At 35.2% G+C, this 23363-nt stretch overlaps 3 protein-coding genes across 6 annotated transcripts; 1 reads left to right on the top strand and 2 right to left on the bottom strand.

Annotated features, from left to right (window-relative positions):
* The first annotated feature begins 2021 nt into the window (after positions 1 to 2021).
* On the top strand, positions 2022 to 5632 carry LOC103951032 (interferon-related developmental regulator 1). The gene is made up of 13 exons (XM_009362322.3): positions 2022 to 2422; positions 2758 to 2929; positions 3056 to 3136; positions 3251 to 3333; positions 3423 to 3538; positions 3656 to 3766; positions 3894 to 4003; positions 4262 to 4571; positions 4649 to 4726; positions 4832 to 4882; positions 5017 to 5106; positions 5221 to 5298; positions 5398 to 5632. The coding sequence occupies exons 1-13, from the start codon at positions 2413 to 2415 to the stop codon at positions 5443 to 5445; spliced, it is 1338 nt and encodes a 445-aa protein (XP_009360597.2). The 5' UTR covers positions 2022 to 2412; the 3' UTR covers positions 5446 to 5632.
* A 571-nt stretch (positions 5633 to 6203) lies between these two features.
* On the bottom strand, positions 6204 to 11109 carry LOC103951006 (activating signal cointegrator 1 complex subunit 2). 4 transcript variants are annotated; one of them, XM_048580277.1, is made up of 10 exons: positions 10511 to 11109; positions 10231 to 10390; positions 10063 to 10138; positions 9519 to 9602; positions 9320 to 9433; positions 8962 to 9027; positions 8446 to 8543; positions 8097 to 8132; positions 7705 to 7994; positions 6204 to 7589 (listed from the first exon to the last, which is right to left on the bottom strand). In XM_048580277.1, the coding sequence occupies exons 1-10, from the start codon at positions 10938 to 10940 to the stop codon at positions 6385 to 6387; spliced, it is 2559 nt and encodes an 852-aa protein (XP_048436234.1). In that variant the 5' UTR covers positions 10941 to 11109; the 3' UTR covers positions 6204 to 6384. The 4 variants fall into 4 exon arrangements, with proteins under 4 accessions (XP_048436234.1, XP_018503897.2, XP_009360565.2 ...); XM_018648381.2 differs by having other exon boundaries at positions 7705 to 8132; positions 9519 to 9613; positions 10063 to 10112; XM_009362290.3 differs by having other exon boundaries at positions 7705 to 8132; positions 9519 to 9613; positions 10063 to 10124.
* Positions 11110 to 11352: 243 nt separating this feature from the next.
* LOC125475502 (zinc finger BED domain-containing protein RICESLEEPER 3-like) lies at positions 11353 to 12498 on the bottom strand. Its single transcript, XM_048580289.1, has 3 exons — positions 12108 to 12498; positions 11685 to 11991; positions 11353 to 11574 (listed from the first exon to the last, which is right to left on the bottom strand). Exons 1-3 carry the CDS (start codon positions 12417 to 12419, stop codon positions 11471 to 11473), a joined length of 723 nt encoding a protein of 240 aa, XP_048436246.1. The 5' UTR covers positions 12420 to 12498; the 3' UTR covers positions 11353 to 11470.
* Between the last annotated feature and the right edge of the window lie 10865 nt (positions 12499 to 23363).

Genomic DNA, 23363 nt, shown 5'->3' on the forward strand with positions numbered 1-23363 from the left:
TTTGAATTTTTAGTGTAAAAATATGATTTTTCGTTAAAATAAACAGTACCATGAACTTTTCGTTAAAATTATCTATATATAATGATAAAGTCTAAAGGAAAAAAAAACCTTACGTGACACGTCACTCTGTTTGCTCAAAATACACAAGAGGGATCCTCCTGCATTTTGTCCAATCCATATTGTCCGAGCAAGTAATCTCGCTCAGATGTCCAAAATCCAAGTTGGTTGGGCTGTTCGGCCCAAAATACAACCCCAATATTTTTGCCTTTGTTTCGTCCTCAAGCTTGCATCGTCGACGTTGAGTTTTGCGTGTTACGTGTTGCGTGTTGTGGTACCTCGTATCGATCACAACCACAACTTAACCAAGTACCAAGTAACCAACGTGTCCACGAACTCTTGGCTGTAGAACGCGTGTTTGTAGATTGTCACATCATGTCAAAATCAATTGTAATACGACCACGTGAACCGTATGAACATTACACTAAAATTCAACCACGGCCAAGAAGCAGACTTGGATTGAATCACGCCTTCAAAACGCAACCTGATACTGTTAGAAGGATCTAAGAGCATCTCTAAAAAAATGTCAAAATGTTCAAATCAGTAATAACGATAATAAAAGATAATATTAATGTTTTCCAACTGAGAGGCCAAATCTGATGTAGCATGACATGAAATGACATCTCTCCTCTTTACTGCCAAATTTAACAGCATCTTCAGATTTTTTAATTAATTATTAAATGCTTTTTATTAATTTTTTATTGGTTTAAAGTATTATCTTTTTGTTTTTTTTTTTCATTCCTAATGCAAAGAAAATGCATATGAATTTTTATTTTATGTTTAAAATTTGACATATTAGTTAGAGAGCAAAACTTTAAAATATGTCAAAGTGCCACGTAAGCCTTCAAATTTAAATTTTAGGTTTAAATTTGAATCTCCGTTGGAGATGGTCTAAACGCATAATACTGTTAGAACTTTTTTTTTTTTTTTTTTAACAAGAACTTTGAAGAACCTTAAAAAGGTTCACTTCCATCTTTTTTTCGTGCACTTCTTCTTCATCCTATCCTATATTTATGTTCTTTAATTCTCTTTTGGTTTAGACAACAGACAATTTAAGATAGAGGAGGATTCTCTCTTCTTACTTTTTCTTTCCATCTCTTCTCTCCTACTTAAACGGTTACGGTCAAGTCACGTCAATATTTTATATTAACTTTTTTATAGAGACAGTAAAACAAAAAGTGAGAGGTCTAGTGATATTCTTCTTCACTTGTAAGTGAGAGGACTTAGGTTCAATTATCTTCAAATGCGAATTTTGAATCACATTATTGCTAGTCCGTTGTGAGGCTAAGCCAACTCCCTCCCTTTAGTGTAAATAATACCGTTTGTTAAAAAAAAAGAAGATAAAAAGTAATATGTGAGAGGAGGGTAGGGAAGAGGATGAGAATAGGAGGAGAGAGAATTCTACTCCATCTAAGAGGCACTTCCCAACCAGAAAGAAACCTTTTTGCTTCAATCACGTGTCTTTCAAAACTCACGTATCACACGTGCTTCACATCTCTGTGACCCTAGTTATTCACTGACACATTAAGTTTATGACAACAAAATTTAAAAAAAATAAGCTTATACATGTCATTCAATAATTTGGGTGCAGAATATTTAATCTCCCTCCTAGTGGTCTGCCATCTTCCAAACTCAGGAGCATTTTTACTTACCACATACATCTAATCATTTGCTACGTATCATTTCACTTAACCTTGATTATTTTTATTTTTTTGAAATTAAAAAAATAACATTCAACGTAAAAACTAAGATAATTTAGTGTATTGTGAAAATATATAATTGTTATAAATTATGGTCGCAGGCAAAAATGCTCTCTCCAAACTCGCGCGTGGAACAACTCCAACCCCATAATCTAATCACAAACCTCATCAAATCGAGCGGTTCACAACGCGCCACGTCGTAAACCCATACGATTCCGTGAACCAGATTTACACATGTTAGTACCCGAATATTCCGTGCAAGCAAATTAAACATTCCCTTTTCTAAATTCCACCAAGCAAATGCGAAAGCACGAAACTTTGCTCCTTACGAAATCAAATGTTCCAGATTTCAATTTTCCCAAATTTTGATTTCTAATAGGAAAGAGGAACCCTATTTCTATTTTAGCCCCAAATCAGGAAACCCTAATTCTATTAATGGCTGAATTGCTCTCGGGATTTTCTGAATCGCAGTTTTTTCTCGTCTCCGACCAATTCGATTTTGCCCATCTCGTCAGATTTTCTTCTCTTTGGCAGCGCTCTTCTCCTCCTTTTCCTCCTTCTAAGATTTTCAGTCGCCCTTGTAAATTTTTCTGACGGAGAAAGCGCACTAGGGATTTAGAAAGTATAGTAGGGATCCCCCATACGACTCACAGTTATGGGGAAACGTAAGGCTCTTCATCCCTTTTGACTTTTCAATTTGATTTTTTTTTTTTGTGTGGTTAATTGAGGTCTTCTTAATTCTAATTATTCTTATGTTTCGATTCGTTAATTTTAATTGGAATTTGCTGGTTTGATTGCTTGAGATCCCAATTGTGCTTGCAATTTATTAATTTTTGGTTGGTCCCAATTATTGCAACAAGTTTTGGTTTGCTGATTTTAATGTTTGATTGGGCTCATAATACATGTGGGTTTTTAATTTCTTTTCCAAAGAGATAGGCTTGATGGATGGGAATTGTGGATTTTTTGGTGTTGAGGTTAGTGTGAATTTTGGCATTGGCAGGTAGTTCTCAGCGTAAGAATGCTGCGATGATGGACAGCGATGATGATAATAGTAGCATGAGTTCAACGTCAACTATGCGCTCCGATCATATATCGGTGTCTGTGAATGAAGATATGCAAGTGGATAGGGATGGTTTACTCGACCAAGCTGTAGATGCTTTGTATGAGAAGAGGTATTACTCACTTTTTGATCATTATGTTCTATAATGATACTAATAATAGCCGGCAAAAGAGAGGAAAAAGCGTGTTTAATCGTTCCCATTGTGCTTATTAAAATGTTAAACTCTGTGTATGTGAAGGGGTTCCACAAGAGAAAAAGCTTTGTCAGCAATTATTGACGCGTTTAATAGCAACTTGCAACATCAGTTTGTGGAAAAGAAGTAAGCTCTTGCATTTGATTATGTTCAATTATGCTCTTAAGACCCAGGATGCCTTAGTTGTTACCTTTTTGTATTTTGCATTGATTCTCATAAAACTTATTTGTTGTTCATCAGGTTTGCAACATTATTGCATCAGTGTCTGAATTGCATAAAAAAGGGTTCCTCAAAAGAGATATGTTTGGCGTCTCATGTGATCGGTTAGTCCTTTGCTCCTTTTTAGGCCCACTCTTATACTTCTCCCCCAAGTATCAAAATGAGTTTTTAATCTTTTCATGTGTGCTTGTAGGACTATTGGCTTTGACTGTTGGATGTGGAGACAATGCTCAGGAAATACTGGAAGAATCAGTACCTGTGATTTCACAGGCTTTCAAATCAGGATCTGAAGTTTCAAAGACATCAGCGGTAGCGATATAATACCTGTTTAGGCTTTAGCTTCAAGGGCTTTCTGGTTGTTGGACATATCATGATACCGAACCTGTTGTTCTTTTTCTGAGCACACAATTTGGTTTTTAATTGCAGTTACTCGAGTGTTTAGCTATTATCACTTTTGTTGGTGGTAGTGACCCAGAGCAAACAGAAAAGTCAATGCAAATTATGTGGCAAGTAGTTCATCCAAAACAGAGTTCCAATGTGAGTAGGCATGTTCCAGCTATATTTCCAGAAAGTTCACGAGTACGCCATTATTTATTTTCTTTTATGGGCCTGGTGAAGGTAATGTTTCATGATTTGACTGTTCTCTGTTCTTTAACTTTTTTAGGTGATTGCAGTTAAACTTTCAGCAGCAGTAATAACCACCATGGTGTCTGCGTGGTCCTTTCTTCTTACAACTGTAGAGGGGTGGAATCTTAATCCGAAAGACTGGCAAGAGTGAGCAAACTTTTTATCAGTGACCCATTTTTCCTGCTTTTCTTTCGTTTGATAAGGATTGGTCTGCATGTTAATCTATGGTTCGAACCACATCTGTTTATGTACTAAGGCTTTGGCTGCAACCAGGCTGATGCAGCAACCTTGTGGAATACAAGACCTGCATAGTGTGGATACTTTTGCAGCACAGAAACTTATGACAGTTCTGACGTTGAGTCATTTTTAATAACTCCCCCTATTATTTTCTGGCCAATAATGCAGGTCCATAACATACTTATCTAGTCTGCTAGATAAGGATGACCGGTCTATACGTATAGCTGCTGGTGAAGCTTTGGCTTTAATTTTTGAGATTGGAAGTTTAGAGAAGTTCACTGCTGGCACTAAAACATCAAGTGACAGCTCAACTGAAGTAGGAAACAAACCTCGGGAATATGTACATATACAAGGATTGAAAGCGAAGATTATTAATCAAGCCAGAAACCTCTCAGCCGAAGCAGGTGGCAAAAGTTCTGCTAAAAAAGATCTTAGTAGTCAGCGGAACACGTTTCGGGATATCTTGGAATATTTTGAGGTATATTTATACCCTTGTGATTAAAATGGATGCTTAATTTTATTGATCCTGTATACTGATTTTATTCTTCAATTTAGGATGGTTATTCTCCTGAAATTTCGATAAAGATTGGTGGTGAATCACTACAGACATCAACGTGGTCGCAGATGATACAGGTCCCCTCTCATGCCTCCTCTTCTCTCCCTGCCTTTGAATTCAAATTTTTATTTACTTAAATCATTTCAATTCATTGACTCGTTTTCGTTTTGAAACTTTTACAGTTGAACTTTTTGAAGCGTTTTCTTGGAGGAGGTTTTATCAAGCACATGCAGGTTGCTTTACTTGCCCCTAGATACGATTTCTTCATCTTTTTACTAGATAAATTCATATCTATTCTTGATCGTGCCTGTATAATTCCTCTTTGGTTAGGCAAAGGCTAATGGATTAATACAATCTTCTGAAACAGGAAAATGAACTCCTCCAGGATGTTCTTGGCTTCAATCCAAAGAAAAAGAATCTTTTGGATTCTGAACATCGTCTATCTGGTAGTGAAAAGGTTTGTTCTTACAACCACTCCAATTTAGTTTGATATTCCATCGGTCTGCAGCAGGTGTTCTTTTGTTGGTGGATAATTTTCTAGTCATTCATTAATGTTGTGTCTTGGTTACAGAGGATGTTTAAGTCACCGAACTCGGTACAAAACAAAGCCAGGACCCAGCTGCTTAACAAGCAGCGAATGTTCTCCGAGGTATGCTTGTGAACGCTTTTGCTTCAGCGTGTTCCGGGTGAACATGGCTCTTGAATTATACTTTTCTTCTTACCTTTTTTTCATTCTGTGTGTTCGCAGGGTAAAAATATCGGCCGCTTTGCAGCTAATTTGGGGGACGATGCGTAAGAAAAATTCACGTGCTTATCTTATCGGTTTTGCCCGAATCATGCTGGGTTTTAGTTGACGAATTTCAAACAATCTTATTTCATTTTGTAGTAACGTAATTGATGGTGGTTGGATATGGCTATCAGTCATTTGCTACATTAGAAAATTTCGATGAAGAAAATTTTGTAATTCCATATGGAGTTTGTTATTAGAGTTCCATTCTTTTAAATATGTTTCCAATGCGCACGTTAAGATCAGAAACTCGTCAATTGTGTTTTCAGAAAACTTCACCCACTATTTTAGGAAACGGAGGCTATGCTACCAGTATTGGATGATAGGTATTGACCGATATTATTGATTTTATTGTGTTCTTGTGAATTTAGGCTACTTAATATTACGACCATGGGATCCAAATGGATTAGTTTAGATTATTACTTTAATTGTGGATCCAGATGGATTAATTTAGGCTGGAAATTTAAGCTATTCAATGCTACGTGACACCGAGGTGGAACTCACTATTTTAATCAGTGTGTGAAATCGAAAAAATAATATCGTGGGATTCATGTCCGTGCAATTTTTACTGTATCTAGAATATATAAACTTTATAGGAGTGGTTGAAGTCATCCGGCTCTGACCAAGTTGGTTAGTGCGAGTGGCCTTAACCACAAGGTCGAGCGTTGCATTGGGTCAATTATTTACCGAGTCCAATTTTTCAAGAGTCACTTGGTACTATGGTTGCATCATTTGTGAAGTGTCGAGAATGGGTGTTACACGATCACTGGTTAATGCAGACTAATCCATAAGGATTGGTTAATCGATGTAACTGTGGTTTAATCAAATGACAACTTAGCAAGGAATCAAAATTTACAGTGATTCAAAACTCTTGACGGATCTCATGCTTAAAACCGTTCCCAAAACGAAAAAAACAGGGGAGACGTCGGTGTTACTCTCTCTATTTACCTAAAAGCCACCTATACCAGAAAAGTGCTTATTCATGGCCCGGTCCTTCCTGAAATGATTTCTTCCCCCTCCCCCTCTGCCTCCTCTCCTTCCCCCCCTCCCCCTTTGATTTCCGGCATTCTCTCGGTCTTCACCGTCACCGTTATCGTTTTGTCTATTATCTTGCTCCTCATTGGACTCCCTTTGCCTTCCTCCTCTCCTTCCTCTGCCCCTAGCATTCCCACTAAACCCTCTCCCATCCATCCGACCCCTCTCTTCGGCCTGAGAATGGTCAAATTGTTTGTCTTGCTCCTCCGAGTATTCTGTCAGCTTCTTAACCGCGCCAAGAGGAAGATTGCCGCCACGACCAAGGCCGTGAATCATTTCTTGTTGTGCGTCAGTAATTAATGATGCTTCACCAGCATTTGCAACTGCAACCGAACCTGCAACTTTGTAACTGTAATTCTTACCATCCTTGACATAATATTGGGGCTTCTTTCTGGAGCCCCATTTGGAATTAGCTGCATCCTGAGATGAACTTCCAGTTTGTGTTTCCCACGGCCTACCTGTAATTGAGCTCCTTTTTTCACTAAATATCTCACTTTCCCCCACTCCTGAATCTGCAACACTCAGACCCAGATCATCGAAAGAGTCATCATACTCATCGTCATACTCAAACTGTGAAATAAGAGCAGCAGTTTTTGCAATGTATTTCTCATTTCTGTCATCCAGTGTATCAGTATCAGGCACGTCTGCTTTAGACTTCCTAACAAACCTTCCTTGTGATGAGGATGATGAAACCAAAGGGCCACCATTTTGTTTATCCCTCACACCAGCGTGTGGTGCTGTAAACTCAACTAGCTTTCCTTTCCCTTTATCGTTCTTACTAACAGTAACAGTCTTGGGTGTTGGCATTGTTTCTAATGACGTATCCAAGGACAGCAGATCTTCATGAAGAGTTCCTTCAAGAATCCTCTGAATAACCTCCTCAGGATTTTGGTTATAGGCTTCAAGACAAGCAGCTAAAAAACCTTTTCCATAATCAGGGAAGAGGTCCTTTATTTGACTGATTCGCGACTCCACAACTGCAACATCTTCATCTATCTGCACCTTTTTGTTCGTCAAAGCGGCTTTCGTACTGGGCTGCTGCTTAACTATGAGTTTCTGAGTAGACGTAAGTATTACATATACATAGCCCAGCTGCTCATCATCCATGATTATCCACCCTGCACAAACAAAACTGACGACATATAAATTTGCTTCTTCAAGCATAATTATACCAAACGAGCCAATAAAAAATCATACAATTACACTATACTGTAATAGCATGGAATAGCTCACCAATATTTTGTAAATTCTCCATTTTGCTCATAATGTTGAAGTTCTTTTCAATGTTTTGAAGAAATGTTTGCCTATTCTGGTTCTCTTGAGCACATACGGAATTTCCATTAATCTCTCTTAAGGTTTGAACCAGTATATCTGCTCTAATGAAAAGATCCTCCACTTTGGCTGGAAACATCTCTGCAGCAGCCGGAATGGGGAGGTTATCTTTGAAGGCGTCATCACTTAGATAGCATAAATCCAATAGTTTCCAACCAAATCTGACAATTCTCATTGATAACATCTTCAAACTGAAAGCAATATTAGTAATATTAGACACCATTTTATCTTCTCCATCTTCTGAAATTATTCGAAACCCACGCTGCAAAGATGGAAGCAATGAATCATGCAACCTTGCTAGAGTACTTAATAATCCCTCGTTCCCATGACTGCATTGAGAGAGAAAGCAAAGATATATTATTTCATCATTATTGAAACTTTTGACAGCATTATTGCTAAAAAAAACTTGATTTACCAAACAAGCAGGTTCCACTACAAAAACTCCTAGACAACCACCAAAACATGCTGATGAAATCTCTATTCTAAGATACACCTTCTGATTGTTGAATCAAACAGCCAAGCCCATAGGAAAACTCAAGTTTCTTATGCATCCACATGTTCTTACTGTGGAGTACAGCCACTACCAATCAAGCTTTAGATCGCAGTTTAAGAAAATCCCATTGCTAAACAAAGGTAAGATACCTGGTTTCAACAGGGCACAAAAAGAAGACAGCGGATGGTTCGTATGCAGTTAGGAAAGCATCCATGGATACAATTGCATCGTTAATGAAGTCCATAACCTACCGAGAAAGGAGAAATTTCTTAAACAGGGTACCATAAGTATGTCAACATCCTCATATCTTGAAAGTTGAAGCAGAAAACAGCAATGATCCTATAGAAACATCATAGATCCAACCCGTAGAAGAAAACTAAAGGGTTCACTTGAATTCCTTATGAAAAGAGTTTCCTTAGCTGTATTATAGCGAAAACTTGGTTAATAAAACTTCCTTAAATAATATCCCCCATTTTTCTAAAAATGTAATTTAATTTTGTGCAGCATGCAGCAGAACAAATCCAAATTAAAACCCACTATTACTATAAATCTCTTGAAGGAATTAATTCAAATTGCAACTAAGTACTGAAAAGGAGTAGAGGGAGGATGAGGATGGAATCAGTTGTCCTAATAAGTTCAATCCATAAGAAGAGAAAGCAACTCACCTCCAATAAATCAGCAAGAAGACGGCTGGATCCATGTACTCCAGAGTTTCTAGAGGAAAAAAGGGTCTGCACGTGATATCAGGAGTGCTTATAAATCCTTCCAGTAAAAACTAATTAAAGTTTATTAAAGAGATACATAACTAGTATAGAGTTAACCATTATTTGTTAGGCAGAAAAGTTTGATCCACATTATTAATGGACAGATGAGTTCCAAAATTTTTTTTTACGAAGCTTCCTGAAGTACATAACGCCAAGATGAAGCAATGCCTACGACTATAAAACCGACTTTACTAAACAGGGTGAATGGAATAAAAGGTTGAATCAGTCACTTTTGACCTTAAAAGATTTGACGATATACCTCCAAGGCTGAGCTGCTACGTTGGTACATTGTTTGGACAATGCTAAGGAAATGTGATGCAACTGCAGTCAAACTGTCATGGATCCTAGTATGAGCTTTCACTGCATTGCCAACCTGAAAAACATAATAACAAAAATGATTGACTGACTGAGTGAGAGAGAGTGCACTGGCCACTATTCACTATTTATAAAATCCCTACCAGCACTCTGGTCAAATCTTCATTTTCATGGCCATATATAGCACATATGTCTAACAACGTAGGCAAGTCCAGCAACTTCTTCTCCTGCAAAAGAACTACATGTGGAATTAGCGAACAACGGTTATTATGATATAATATTAAACAAACCAAAACCATCCTAATCATATTTTCTCCAATGAGATAAGTTCAACTCGAATGCAAATATAGGACATAGATGCAGACTTCTACGGTAGACCTAAAAGCACCCAACAAACTCTAATACGGAAGCAAAAGCCATTTCATGTATGTATATGGTACGGTATTTCTAACGAATTACATCAGTTACCATACTGCACAAATTTGGGAGAAAAATAAGGAAGCAAATGATGTTATGGACGAAACCGACAGAAAGTAATGCATAGTAAGATCCAAAATCTTTAAGGGTATCTTCTCAAAAAAAAAATCTTCAAGGGTTACATTAATCCTGTTCTAACAAAGTGGATTATCTCGCCCACCAAACTTAAAGAACAACAATTTACAGAGAATACATAATGACAGAACACACCTTCATGATCTTTTGGACTGAGACTATCAGCAAGACGAGCGCCAGGATCCCTATTAGAAGATCTGCATTACAATGACTGAGAGTGAATAGGAAAAGCGATAATAACAATGCAACAACAGAATATGATGCTGCACAGCTGCAACCTTAGACTTACAACTTCAGACTTACATTCGATATAACACCATAAAAACACGCCGGCTCAATTCGAACTCCCCAACAATGACCCCCGCCACCAATTCCTTGGCGCCGCGATGAGGGAAATCATACCACCTGCTCCTAAACTGTAGGAAGCTATCCAGAAATTCATGCAACGATGCATCACTAGCCACTGACAACAAATGTGCACCATCAATAAAAAATAGTGAGATGTTAACAATAAATTGAAAATTAAATGTGAAGTTTCCAGCTTTTGCCAGTCGAGATGTGAACGTCGTAGCAGTAATTTTACCTTGTCGCCAAAACTCCTTTGGGTTTAACTTCAGCAAGCGAGAGAGCTCTCTGTTAAGAAGATCCACCACTCTTTGTGACTCCAGGGCGTCCAATCCACCTTCGTTGGCGCCCAGCCCAGCCGCCACCGCCTCGTCCTGAGGTAAGTAACTTACGAAATTGCCACCCTGAGCTCTGCTCGGCACCCACTCTCCTTTCTCCCCCATCCGAAGCCTGCTCCCCGACGGCGGTGCCGAAGCAGCGGGGGAAGTTTCGGGATTGGATTGCTGCTTGGAGAGCGATTGCCGGAGTGAGGTGGAGAGCGTGGGGTTGGGATTGGGTTCTTGAGGGATTGGATTGTTGTGGTCTGGATTCTTGGGGACGAAGACCCTTTGGGGTTTTGGGAAACCCTTGCTTCCGGCGGGCCGGGGGTGAGTGTTTCGGTTCGACATGTTCTCTCTCGCGCTGAGTCCGATCAGATTTCAATGGAGGACAAGTGAGACTTGGAGAGAGAGAAGGACGGTACGTCGATCGGAACCAAATAACTGGGAGGTTGGTGGCGCTTACTTGCGCTAAATCCTGAAATTCGTAGGCGGAGTGCCGCGGCTTTTCTTTTATTTCTTGGCGGCCTGGCAAACGGGTCGTGTCTGTCGTTATCGTGTCGTTTTCGTGTAACACCTGTTATCTTAACGGGTCGTGTCGTGTCACACCCGTTATGACCCGTTAAGAAAAAAATATATTTTTTTACAATTTGCACATACCACACATTACGACATAAATATTACTTGAAAACATTAAAACATTTCTCGTTCAAGTACTATATCTACACTCGAAAATGAAAGCCTAATAAAAAAAATAATACATACTACTAATCTATTACAAATATTAAATGTGCAAGGATAAAGAGTTTTTGTTTTTAAGATTGTAAATCTTTCTTAAAAGTTTACACCTCCATTTACAAAATCTTCAATTATATCGAACATCATGAAATTATATTGGAACTTTGGCTTGATCTATTGCCTTCAAGAGTTATGTTGAAGATGTTTTCAGTAAGATTTTCCACGTCAGAACTCTCTTCCGCATAAACTAAGTATAGAAAAAGCAAACATTAAAAATCATTCAATTATGAAAAGTTAAACAAAATAATTATGAAAAGAAATAAAATAATAATACTATACCATATAAAAATATATTACCTCCTTTTCCAAATAGCCAATCTCGTGTGCACAACAAAGCTTGAACTGTTTCTGGTAATAATGAACTACGATACTGATCTAGTACTCTACCCCCAATACTAAATGCAGATTCTGATGCAACAGTTGAAATGGGAATCGTTAACACATCTCGTGCTAACTGAGAAAGTATCGGATAATGAAAACGCTCCATTTGCCACCAAGAAAGAACATCTATGTCTACTTTTCTATCTATTCTTTTATCCTCCAAATACTTCTGCAATTCATTTTTTTCAATCGAACTTGAACCATCATAATTATTATCAAAATCCTACATCATAAACAAGCATGCATCATGTCAATTTCAAATATAATTTCAACACTTATTATAGTACTAATACTACAATCTACAAATATATAAAGTAAATAAAAACAAACTTAGGTTACCTCAAAGATAACATCCACAGATTCTCTTTGATGAATAGGCACTGAATTCACTGCAATATTTGAATTATCAAGATGTGAAAGTTTTTCCAAGTACACACCAAAGAGATCATTCAATTTGTCATCAACCTTTGCAAATTCAACCGAATTCACACCATGAAGCTTTGTGTAAGCCCAATCCACAAAATGCAATTTATAACGAGGGTCTAAGATGATTGCAATTGCCAAAATCAAACTATACTCAGACCAATACTTCTCAAACTTCATGTACATGTAAGTCCCCATCTTCTTCATGAAGCTTTCAGAGTCATTCATGGCTGCCTTAATTTGAAGTTGGATTACAAAGACCTTAGGGAAGAACAAATTTGATGTGGGGTACTTTGTCCCAGAGAATAAGCAAGTAACCTCGTAAAAGTACCCCAAAAACTTGGAAATCTTCATTATTTTATCCCACTCTTCAGAAGATGGACAACTAGTAAAATTGGAATCACTCAACCCTAAATGAATCAAAGCATATCGATAGAAAATTGCACTATCTAGCATAATATAGGTTGAGTTCCATCTAGTAGGGACATCTTGCCTCAACCCTCTCCTACTATCCAATATCCCTACTTGTCTAACACATTCACAAAACTTTAGTTTCCTAGCCTCAGAGCCCTTTATATACTTGATGCATTCACGAATTTTTACCACCGAAGAATCAATTTCTTTAAGTCCATCTTGAACTATCAAATTCAAGACATGAGCACAACAACGCACATGAAAGAAGTCACCATTCATCACGAGAAGACTTCTAAGATTCAATTGATTCTTCAAAATGCTAACAAAAGAAATATTTGAAGAAGCATTATCCAAAGTAATAGAAAATAACTTCTTCTCAATCCCCCACTCAGTCACCAATGCATTAATTTTCTCAGATAATGCAACACCATTATGAGGAGGAGGCATGTGACAAAAACTTAAAATTCTCTTATGCAATTTCCAATCTTTGTCTACAAAGTGAGCGGTAAGAGCAAGATACCCATCAGTGCATTGCGAGGTCCACAAGTCTGATGTCAAACAAATTCTACCTTCAACCGAGGCTAACAAATTATGAAGCCTTTGTTTTTCATTTTTGAACATCCTCAACACACAAGCTTTAATTGTATTTCTACATGGTAATTTAATATCAGGAAATATATATGCAAACAAAGCCCTAATTCCCTCGTACTCAGAAAAACTAAAGGGAAGATTATGCTTGATTATGGCCTCTACCAATAACCCACGGAATACCACAGGATCAAAGTTTTGGGAACAAAACTCAGACACCGACAATACTCCACTAGTCTGTCCAGGGCATGTTTTCAAATGTCTATTCATATTACCCGTCCCATGATGACTATCATCTATTACTAGTTTCTTACAATCTTTGCATTGAGCTCGACTTTTACCATCTTCAAAAATAGTAGTCAATTTGTTGAAAGTTTTCCAAACAGGAGACCTGAGTGTTCGCTTACCTAATTTGATCACTCTAGCCTTTTTCTTTGCCGGACTTGTATTTGTATCTTCTGTATTTTTACTTCCATGATCAGGTTGCATTCCCATTGTCACTTCCACTGACCCTCCATCACTAAGATTCGTAAAATCTTGCTCTACAGCATCCATTGCTTCAACCTTCAAGAAAGAAAAACAAAATTTTAAAATCTTGCTCATACCAATTTCATATCATATCCATTTCAAATTCACATATCCATTTCAATTTCACATATATAAGTTAAAACTGCACATATATAAGTTATAACTGCACTGTGCAGTGTGCACATATACTGCACTGTGCAGTGTGCACATATACTGCACAGTTTCATATCGTACGCATTTTGCTTTTCAAAGCAAAGAATTCACCCTTTTAAAAGCACATATATTCACATTCTCCCCACCCTAAGAAAAATTACTGCACTTTTGCCCAAGGAAAAAAAAACTTACTTCACATATTCAGAGAACAAACTCCACAGAAACAGAGTAATCAATGGATATTCTATAAAAGTATAAAACCCAGACAGCAATTAGCAGGGAGATCCCCGTTCACATTAGACAAACAGAGGGCGAAACAAATAGTCTGCACTCAGCACCTTCAAAATTGATGAAACCTACATATATTTCGTATAATATGATACACATGCATGAATGTGCGACACATATAATACGTCCCAGTTTCTACTTTGAAGCCTATTTCAATATTTTATTTTCTAGACATTCCATGAAGCCAATACTTTGATTACCAAGAATGAGACTATTCGTTTCCCACTAGGTCCCAGTCTCAACAATAAAATGCAGTGAAATGTGGACAGTCAAAGTGTGTTGAATGCCCGGAAAGACTAAAGAGCATAGGATTAGGCCTTGCAAGGATGCAATGCTGTTACGAACTTAAAACGGAACCTTGTTCTTGAATTTCCCTTAATCTCATTCACTAATAATTCAAGTTAGGATCTTTCAAAAATAAAGAACAATGAGACTTTGGAAAATAAAGAGCAAAGTTCCGTTGTAAGTTAGATACTCAACTGCCATATTTGATTCAAATAAATCTCTCTAAGGCCTGAATGATGGACAGTTAAGGCCCTAATTTCAAAATTTCTAAGGCCTGAATGATGGACAGTTAAGAGCAAAGTTTCTGAATGATGGACAGTTAGCACCTTCAAAATTTCAAAATCCCTAATTCAGAAACATGAATTTCAAAATCCCTAATTCAGAAACATGAATTTCAAAATCCCTAATTCAGAAACATGAATTTCAGAAATTTCGAATTCCAAAAGCCCTAATTCAGAGTCCCTATTCATAAATCCCTAATTCATAAACTTCAATTTCAGAAATTCCTAATTCCAAAAGCCCCAATTTAGAAACCCTAATTTAAGAAATTTCGAATTCCAAAAGCCCTAATTCAGAGTCCCTATTCAAAATCCCTAATTCAGAAACTTCAATTTCAGAAATTCCTAATTCCTAAAGCCCCAATTTAGAAACCCTAATTTAAGAAATTTCGAATTCCAAAAGCCCAAATTCAGAGTCCCTATTCAAAATCCCTAATTCAGAAACTTCAATTTCAGAAATTCCTATTTCCAAAAGTGAAAAGCCCCAATTTAGAAACCCTAATTTAAGAAATTCCTAATTCGACAAGCCCTAATTCAGAAACCCTTGAGTTTATTGCAGGAATTTCTTACCTTGTTGACTTGTTGTGCAGTGAGGAGGAGGGCAGACTGAGGAGTAAGTGAGGGACAGAGTGACTGAGTGAGGAGGAGGGTGACAGTCTGGGACCTGGGTGAGGTCGAGACTCGAGGACGACGAGGAGAGTGAGGTCACTGATCTGAGAGTCTGAGACTGAGGTGAGGTGAGAGGGCCCGTGAGGCGCCGCGTCCGCGTGACGGCGTGAGGTCTCGGAGAGTCGAAGACGAAGTCGATCGAGGATTCGAGTATTTCGAATTTTCGAGAGAGAGAGAGAGACAGACAGAGAGAGTCAGTGTTTGATTCAGGAATCAGGAGGAGCTGAGTTAATGAGAGTGTTGATGGACGGCTGAGATTAAATCTCAGCCGATCCAATGGTTATCATTTTTTTAAATTTAATAAAATATATATATAATTATAAAATGGACGTCTGAGATTTAATCTCTACCGATCCAATGGTCATCAATTTTTAAATTTAATTTAATATATATATAATTATTATAGTTTTTACTTTTTACTTTTAGGGATATAAAATTATTAAATTAATGTATATAATTATTAATATGATAGTTGATTCATACTTTTATTAAGTAAATAAATTCCACTAGTATAAATATTTTAAATTGAAGATCGAATTCATTCATTGTATTCATATAGGGTCAAGGAGTATAGTTATAAAAAATCATCAAAATCGGAGTTAAAATAACCGTTAAATCTTGATTTTTCGTTTATAACCGTCGAAAAGCTTTGTCCCGTTACTTGATCTTTGAATGTTTTTTTTTTGTGATTTTTTGCTGATGTGATCTCCAAGCATATACAAACAATTTTGACGGTTTTGATCGTTGAAATTAGTTTTGGAGAATTCGTAAAATGATAGATTGACTAACACTTAGAGTTTATTTATACTTTTATTAAGTATAACATAAGATTTTGTGGTATCCACTTGTGTAAATATTTTAAATTGAAGATCGAATTCATTCATTGTATTCATATAGGGTCAAGGAGTGTAGTTATAAAAAATCATCAAAATCGGAGTTAAAATAACCGTTAAATCTTGATTTTTCGTTTATAACCGTTGAAAAAGCTTTGTCCCGTTACTTGATCTTTGAATGTTTTTTTTTTGTGATTTTTTGCTGATGTGATCTCCAAGCATATACAAACAATTTTGACGGTTTTGATCGTTGAAATTAGTTTTGGAGAATTCGTAAAATGATAGATTGACTAACACTTAGAGTTTATTTATACTTTTATTAAGTATAACATAAGATTTTGTGGTATCCACTTGTGTAAATATTTTAAATTGAAGATCGAATTCATTCATTGTATTCATATAGGGTCAAGGAGTGTAGTTATAAAAAATCATCAAAATCGGAGTTAAAATAACCGTTAAATCTTGATTTTTCGTTTATAACCGTTGAAAAAGCTTTGTCCCGTTACTTGATCTTTGAATGTTTTTTTTTTGTGATTTTTTGCTGATGTGATCTCCAAGCATATACAAACAATTTTGACGGTTTTGATCGTTGAAATTAGTTTTGGAGAATTCGTAAAATGATAGATTGACTAACACTTAGAGTTTATTTATACTTTTATTAAGTATAACATAAGATTTTGTGGTATCCACTTGTGTAAATATTTTAAATTGAAGATCGAATTCATTCATTGTATTCATATAGGGTCAAGGAGTGTAGTTATAAAAAATCATCAAAATCGGAGTTAAAATAACCGTTAAATCTTGATTTTTCGTTTATAACCGTTGAAAAAGCTTTGTCCCGTTACTTGATCTTTGAATGTTTTTTTTTTGTGATTTTTTGCTGATGTGATCTCCAAGCATATACAAACAATTTTGACGGTTTTGATCGTTGAAATTAGTTTTGGAGAATTCGTAAAATGATAGATTGACTAACACTTAGAGTTTATTTATACTTTTATTAAGTATAACATAAGATTTTGTGGTATCCACTTGTGTAAATATTTTAAATTGAAGATCGAATTCATTCATTGTATTCATATAGGGTCAAGGAGTGTAGTTATAAAAAATCATCAAAATCGGAGTTAAAATAACCGTTAAATCTTGATTTTTCGTTTATAACCGTTGAAAAAGCTTTGTCCCGTTACTTGATCTTTGAATGTTTTTTTTTTGTGATTTTTTGCTGATGTGATCTCCAAGCATATACAAACAATTTTGACGGTTTTGATCGTTGAAATTAGTTTTGGAGAATTCGTAAAATGATAGATTGACTAACACTTAGAGTTTATTTATACTTTTATTAAGTATAACATAAGATTTTGTGGTATCCACTTGTGTAAATATTTTAAATTGAAGATCGAATTCATTCATTGTATTCATATAGGGTCAAGGAGTGTAGTTATAAAAAATCATCAAAATCGGAGTTAAAATAACCGTTAAATCTTGATTTTTCGTTTATAACCGTTGAAAAAGCTTTGTCCCGTTACTTGATCTTTGAATGTTTTTTTTTTGTGATTTTTTGCTGATGTGATCTCCAAGCATATACAAACAATTTTGACGGTTTTGATCGTTGAAATTAGTTTTGGAGAATTCGTAAAATGATAGATTGACTAACACTTAGAGTTTATTTATACTTTTATTAAGTATAACATAAGATTTTGTGGTATCCACTTGTGTAAATATTTTAAATTGAAGATCGAATTCATTCATTGTATTCATATAGGGTCAAGAAGTGTAGTTATAAAAAATCATCAAAATCGGAGTTAAAATAACCGTTAAATCGTGATTTTTCGTTTATAACCGTTGAAAAGCTTTGTCCCGTTACTTGATCTCTGAATGTTTTTTTTTTGTGATTTTTTGCTGATGTGATCTCCAAGCATATACAAACAATTTTGACGGTTTGGATCGTTGAAATTAGTTTTGGAGAATTCGTATGCCATCAATCAAGTTCCGTGTGTGCGTGTGTGTGTGTGTGTGTGTATATATATATTTATTAAGTAGATTTAAATCTATTTATTTTGTACGTATAAATTATAATTGACTGGTACACGGAATAGTACATACATCACGATTCACGTGTCACGTGTTCATTATAAAAATAGTGAGATATGTCATGACAGTCAGTCATGTGTGTGATAAAAAGTTAATAACTTAAAAAAAAAAAAAATTCTCACCACTTCTATTAATTTTCATTTTTCCCTCTCTTTTTTGTTTCCTTTTCAACTTTTTCTTATCATTTTCACTTTTCCCTCCAACATCTTTCCCTAATTCCCTCACTTTTTTGTTTTATTTTCAACTTTTCTTAACATTTTCATTTTCCCTCCATTTTTTTTTCCAAAAGGGACGGCAAGTTGGCAAATGCATGATCATGCATATTAAATTATTAATTAATATGCATTATAATTTTTATAAAATTTAATATATATATATATATAATATAATTAGTATAGATAGACTTAATATTTTGGGGGTATAATTATTATAGTATATATAATTATTATAAATTTATAATTATTATAAATTTTATAGTTAATTTAATATATATATATATATTTATTATAATTTTTAGGGGTATAAAATTGTAAAATTAATGTATATAATTATTACAATATTTTTTTAGGGGTTATAAAATTATAAAAATAATATTCTGCTTATCGTGTATCGTGTTTACCCACGTGTATACCCGACCCGACCCGTTATCTTAACAGGTGCTTATCGGGTTACCCGATAAGACCCGATTCGTTATCGTGTCGACCCAAACACCTGTTAATTTCGTGTCGTGTCGTGTCGGGTTATCGGGTCGTGTCAAAAATTGCCAGGCCTCGCAAGGCAGTGGCGAGAAAAGCCTACACTGGCCAGTGGCTATTGATTCTTTATTTTCTATTTTTGTGTTTTTTAATTTTATATATTTTTTAGGATTTAACTAAAATACTTAGTTCAGTTACAATTACATATATCTAATACAATTGTTATCTAGACCGTCAAACAATAATTGTATTAGATATATATCTCTTTTTTTTTTTTGGTGAATATTAGATATATATATATATATATATCTTTTGTAAATATAAAAAACTATAATATAGAAGAGCAAGAAGTTGATGAGAAACGTGTGAGAGATAAAATATGGGTTTTTTATTATTTTAAATTAGATACATTGGGTGAGGTAAGAAAAAAACAAGAAAATATTTTTGTTTGATTTACTTTAATGCTTATGAATTTATTTTCCTATATTTTCTTTTAATTATGCATAAAAGGGTATAATAATATTTTTTTTATTTTTTTGTTGACCAAGAGTGTCAATTAATAAGTAAATCATATAGATGTTCACAATTATTCTGATCGTCATAATAATTGTATTAAATACATGCAAGTAATGAAACTAGTCACACATTTTTAAACATCTTTATATCTTATATAAGACTAATAGGCTTTCTTAGGGCTAGTTCGGTATGGGATACCGATCTGAAAATGGCATACTAAATCTCAAACCGAAAATTTTTGGGGCAAGAATCAGACGATCGATCCCTAACTGAAACTTCGGGATTCTCGAATTTTGGAATGTTTGAAATATTTTTGGTATTTCGGGATTTCTCGAAACTGAACCTGCATCAAAATCCAAATCATCTAGATTGAAATTGAAATCATCTGAACCTACATTAAAAACCCAAATTGAAATAAAAAAGAGTGACAGTGAATTGGTGGTCGAGAGAGAGAGATACAGAGTGAAGAGATAGTCAGACGGACCCGCGTCCTCCTCCTAACTCGAGCCCCTAATTCAAAACCTTAAGCCCCAATTTGAAACCCTAAGCCCTAATTCGAAGTACTAACCTTAATTCGAAACCTTACACACATAAAGACTGGAGATAATCGGTGGTGGGGGATGAAGCCGTGAGGTGTGGTGGTGGCCGGAGTGGAGAGAGTTCGTCAGAGTCAGATTGTGAAAGGGTAGGTGGCTGCTGAGCTTTGAATTCGAGAATGAGAGACAGAGATACAGAGAGAGTCTGAGACTAAGTGAACTTAAGGCTTGAAGATCTGAGTTCTTCAAACGAAGCCAAACTCTTGGCGAGGATAGACGATGCTATCACTTAAGCTCTTGCCATTCCTGCAACGTGTTTTTCGAAGGAGGAGAAAGATCAAGAGAAATCAGCGAGGATGAGAGAGTAGGGTGAGGTGAGGTCAAGAGAGAGTGACTGAGTGAGGGTTTTATTTGAATTCAACGGTTGAGATTAAATCTCAACCAAATCCAAAGGCTATTACAATTCCAAATATATATTTAAAATTAATTTTTTTTTTTATTTCAGTTTGGTTCAGGATCACCGAACAAATGAAAATGTGAGACCAATTCCCATACCAAAATTTCGGGATCAATTCGGGATTGGATACCGAAATTTTTAGGATTTTAGGTTTGGAATTTTTTTGGTTCGATTTCAGGATTTTTTTCAATTCGGTTTGGAATTTTCAATATTTTTTTTTCCACCCCTAGGCTTGCTCCGTCTCTATTCTTTCGGTACTCATCCCTCTATTTGCATGGTGAATATTGGAAGTGACAATTACAACTTATATTTTAGCAAGGTGAATGTGGCGTGAATATTGCATGTCATCCCATGTGACATATGCGGTCACACACACACAATAATTCTTGTATAGGGATAATGACATATATTGAATAGATTTACTGTCATTATGGTGTTTCAGTTTAATAACATATTTTTTTTTTCCTGTAAGTTTCACTTTATAAGACATTGTATTATTGAAATGAAACACTACATAGCGTTGAACTCGTTTCATGCAAGCTTCTCTCTGAGATATTATCAAGCCCTATGAGTGACCTCAATTTTTGTGAGAGAAGGCCGCATACGAGCCCTATAAATATAATTAAAATGGAAAATTATTATTGTTACTAAAAAAAAATCTAATTGTATGAGAGATTCCAAATACCTTGAAATTGGCATTTTACATCTTATCTTCGCCAGAAAATTCTGCAATGGTGGAATGTTAAATTTTCCATCTTCGCCAGAAGGTGTAAATAATAACCTAAATTTACATTCTTTTTTACCTCTTTTGGTGATGGGTCCTACTAATTCTAGAGAGAAAATTAAATAGGATCTTAAATTTACATCTTTCTAATTGGAATTGAACTTTCAATTCATTTATATTTACCAAAAATGTAAAATAGGATGGAAATATAGTTTTTGTATCTCAAATTTGCATTTCTCCATGGTAGATGCCCTAAATATTTTTTCTTTCTAAATATAGAATTTTGAAGTGCAAAATTACCATTGCTCTTTTATGTTAATATATTATTGCACATATGTATTAGCTAGTCATTGTATCTTGAAAATGAAATTTGGTTTAGATCAAAAACAATTTCAACCATGCTGTACTACGGTCTGGTGGTATTCCTCTTCACTTGGAAGTGAGAGGTTTTAGGTTTGAATCTCATTGATAGCGAATTAGATACCAAATTAGGTTGCCCATTGTGTGGCTTAGCCGAACTCCCCCTCCTTTTAATGTAAAAATATTGATGTACTAAAAAATCAAAAATTCATTTTAATATAAAAATATTGATGTACTAAAAAAACAAAAAAAACAAATCCATATTTCGACGTAAGTCAATTCTTATTTTATTTTTAAGCATAGGTTAATAAAAACAAATTTCCACTATAACCAAGATCAGTAAAATAATTTTTCTCTTCAAACAAAATCAATATTAATAAAATTTCACTTCATTAACCACTCCTTAAAATCGTAAAAGGTTTGTGTTAAAAATATTTTATGACCTAAAACAAATTACCTCTTTTTATTAACTAATTCTTAGATTAGATAATTTAATATTATCTCTAACTATAAATCGTTGTGCATCTGATCTGTTCATTTTCTCTCTATCCTAGAAATCTTCTTCTCTGTTCATTGCCTTATTCTATAATATCTGAGATTATGTTGAGATTTGATGATTCAAGCATACTACGAGGGCATGTTGTCCCATATATATCTGAAGCCAAATGGCAACATGTGTTTTATGTCACTCATTTTGCGTTATTCATGTGTTTAATTTAAAATTCATTCACATGAGGATGTGAAAAATATCGCACATTGAAAATTTATCAAAATTAACATGAACTTATAAAATAAAAAACCTTCAATATATTACATTAATTCAACCTATTTATTCCAGTATCAACACTTCGTTGTTGAGAGCGGATAAATTTCCATGGCCTTTAGCTCATATGGAATAAAACAAACCGACAACTTTTTTCAATGTTGGCGGAGCTGAGAGCAGACAAATTCCATTGCCAATATTTATCAAGGTACGTAATTAAGTACAATATGCAGCACTTTTCTTGCAAATCGATCAAACGTGGTTTATTCTCTTTTATTATTTGTATTAATTTTTATTTAATAGTGATTAAAAATGGTAAACAATGGCGTACGTACGAGGGCTAGCCAGAAAGTCTGGCCGCTCACCTGCTACCCTCCAATGAATTTGTTCAACATATATATGTTTTTTTTTTTTGGATTTTTCAGAATCTGAGAGTGTCAGATCAAAGATTAGATGCTCAAAACTGTATTTCTTAACAAAAAAAAAAAAAAAAAAAATTTAAAATACCATTTCGAATAGAAAAAAAAAAACCCCTTATCGAACTGTTAGTTTGCATTTGACATTAACAGTTGTTAGATGAGGGTTATTTTAGTCTGTAACTTGATACTGAAATTATTAAGTACTTAACGCAACAACTTTCTGCTGTGTCATTAGAAGTGAAGAAGTCTGTTCCCAGGCACTAAAAATGAAATTAATAATTAACCCTATCCAGTAATCGCATTCCAGCTTCAGTGTTTTTGGAAACACTCGTACGTATGAAATTTTTTTTTGGGAGTGAACGTTTAAGTCCGGTGATATTGGAGGAAGCGGAATTGAAAATTAACAACTTAAACTACAACCTTGCAAGCCATATTTTTGGTTATTTGTGCTACGTTTTTTGGCTTCCTACCCGGGAATACTTTATTTACCTCCCTCAGTAATCTCTCTTTGCCCCAACACGACGAGAAGTTATATTAATTGTACGTACCAAATATATCACGTTATCTATGTTTTGTGT

Source organism: the organism of the source record quoted next, unplaced genomic scaffold (genome assembly GCF_019419815.1).
Source record: "Pyrus x bretschneideri cultivar Hongxiangsu unplaced genomic scaffold, Pyrus_bretschneideri_v1 Contig1, whole genome shotgun sequence".
Classification (NCBI taxonomy): Eukaryota; Viridiplantae; Streptophyta; class Magnoliopsida; order Rosales; family Rosaceae; genus Pyrus; species Pyrus x bretschneideri.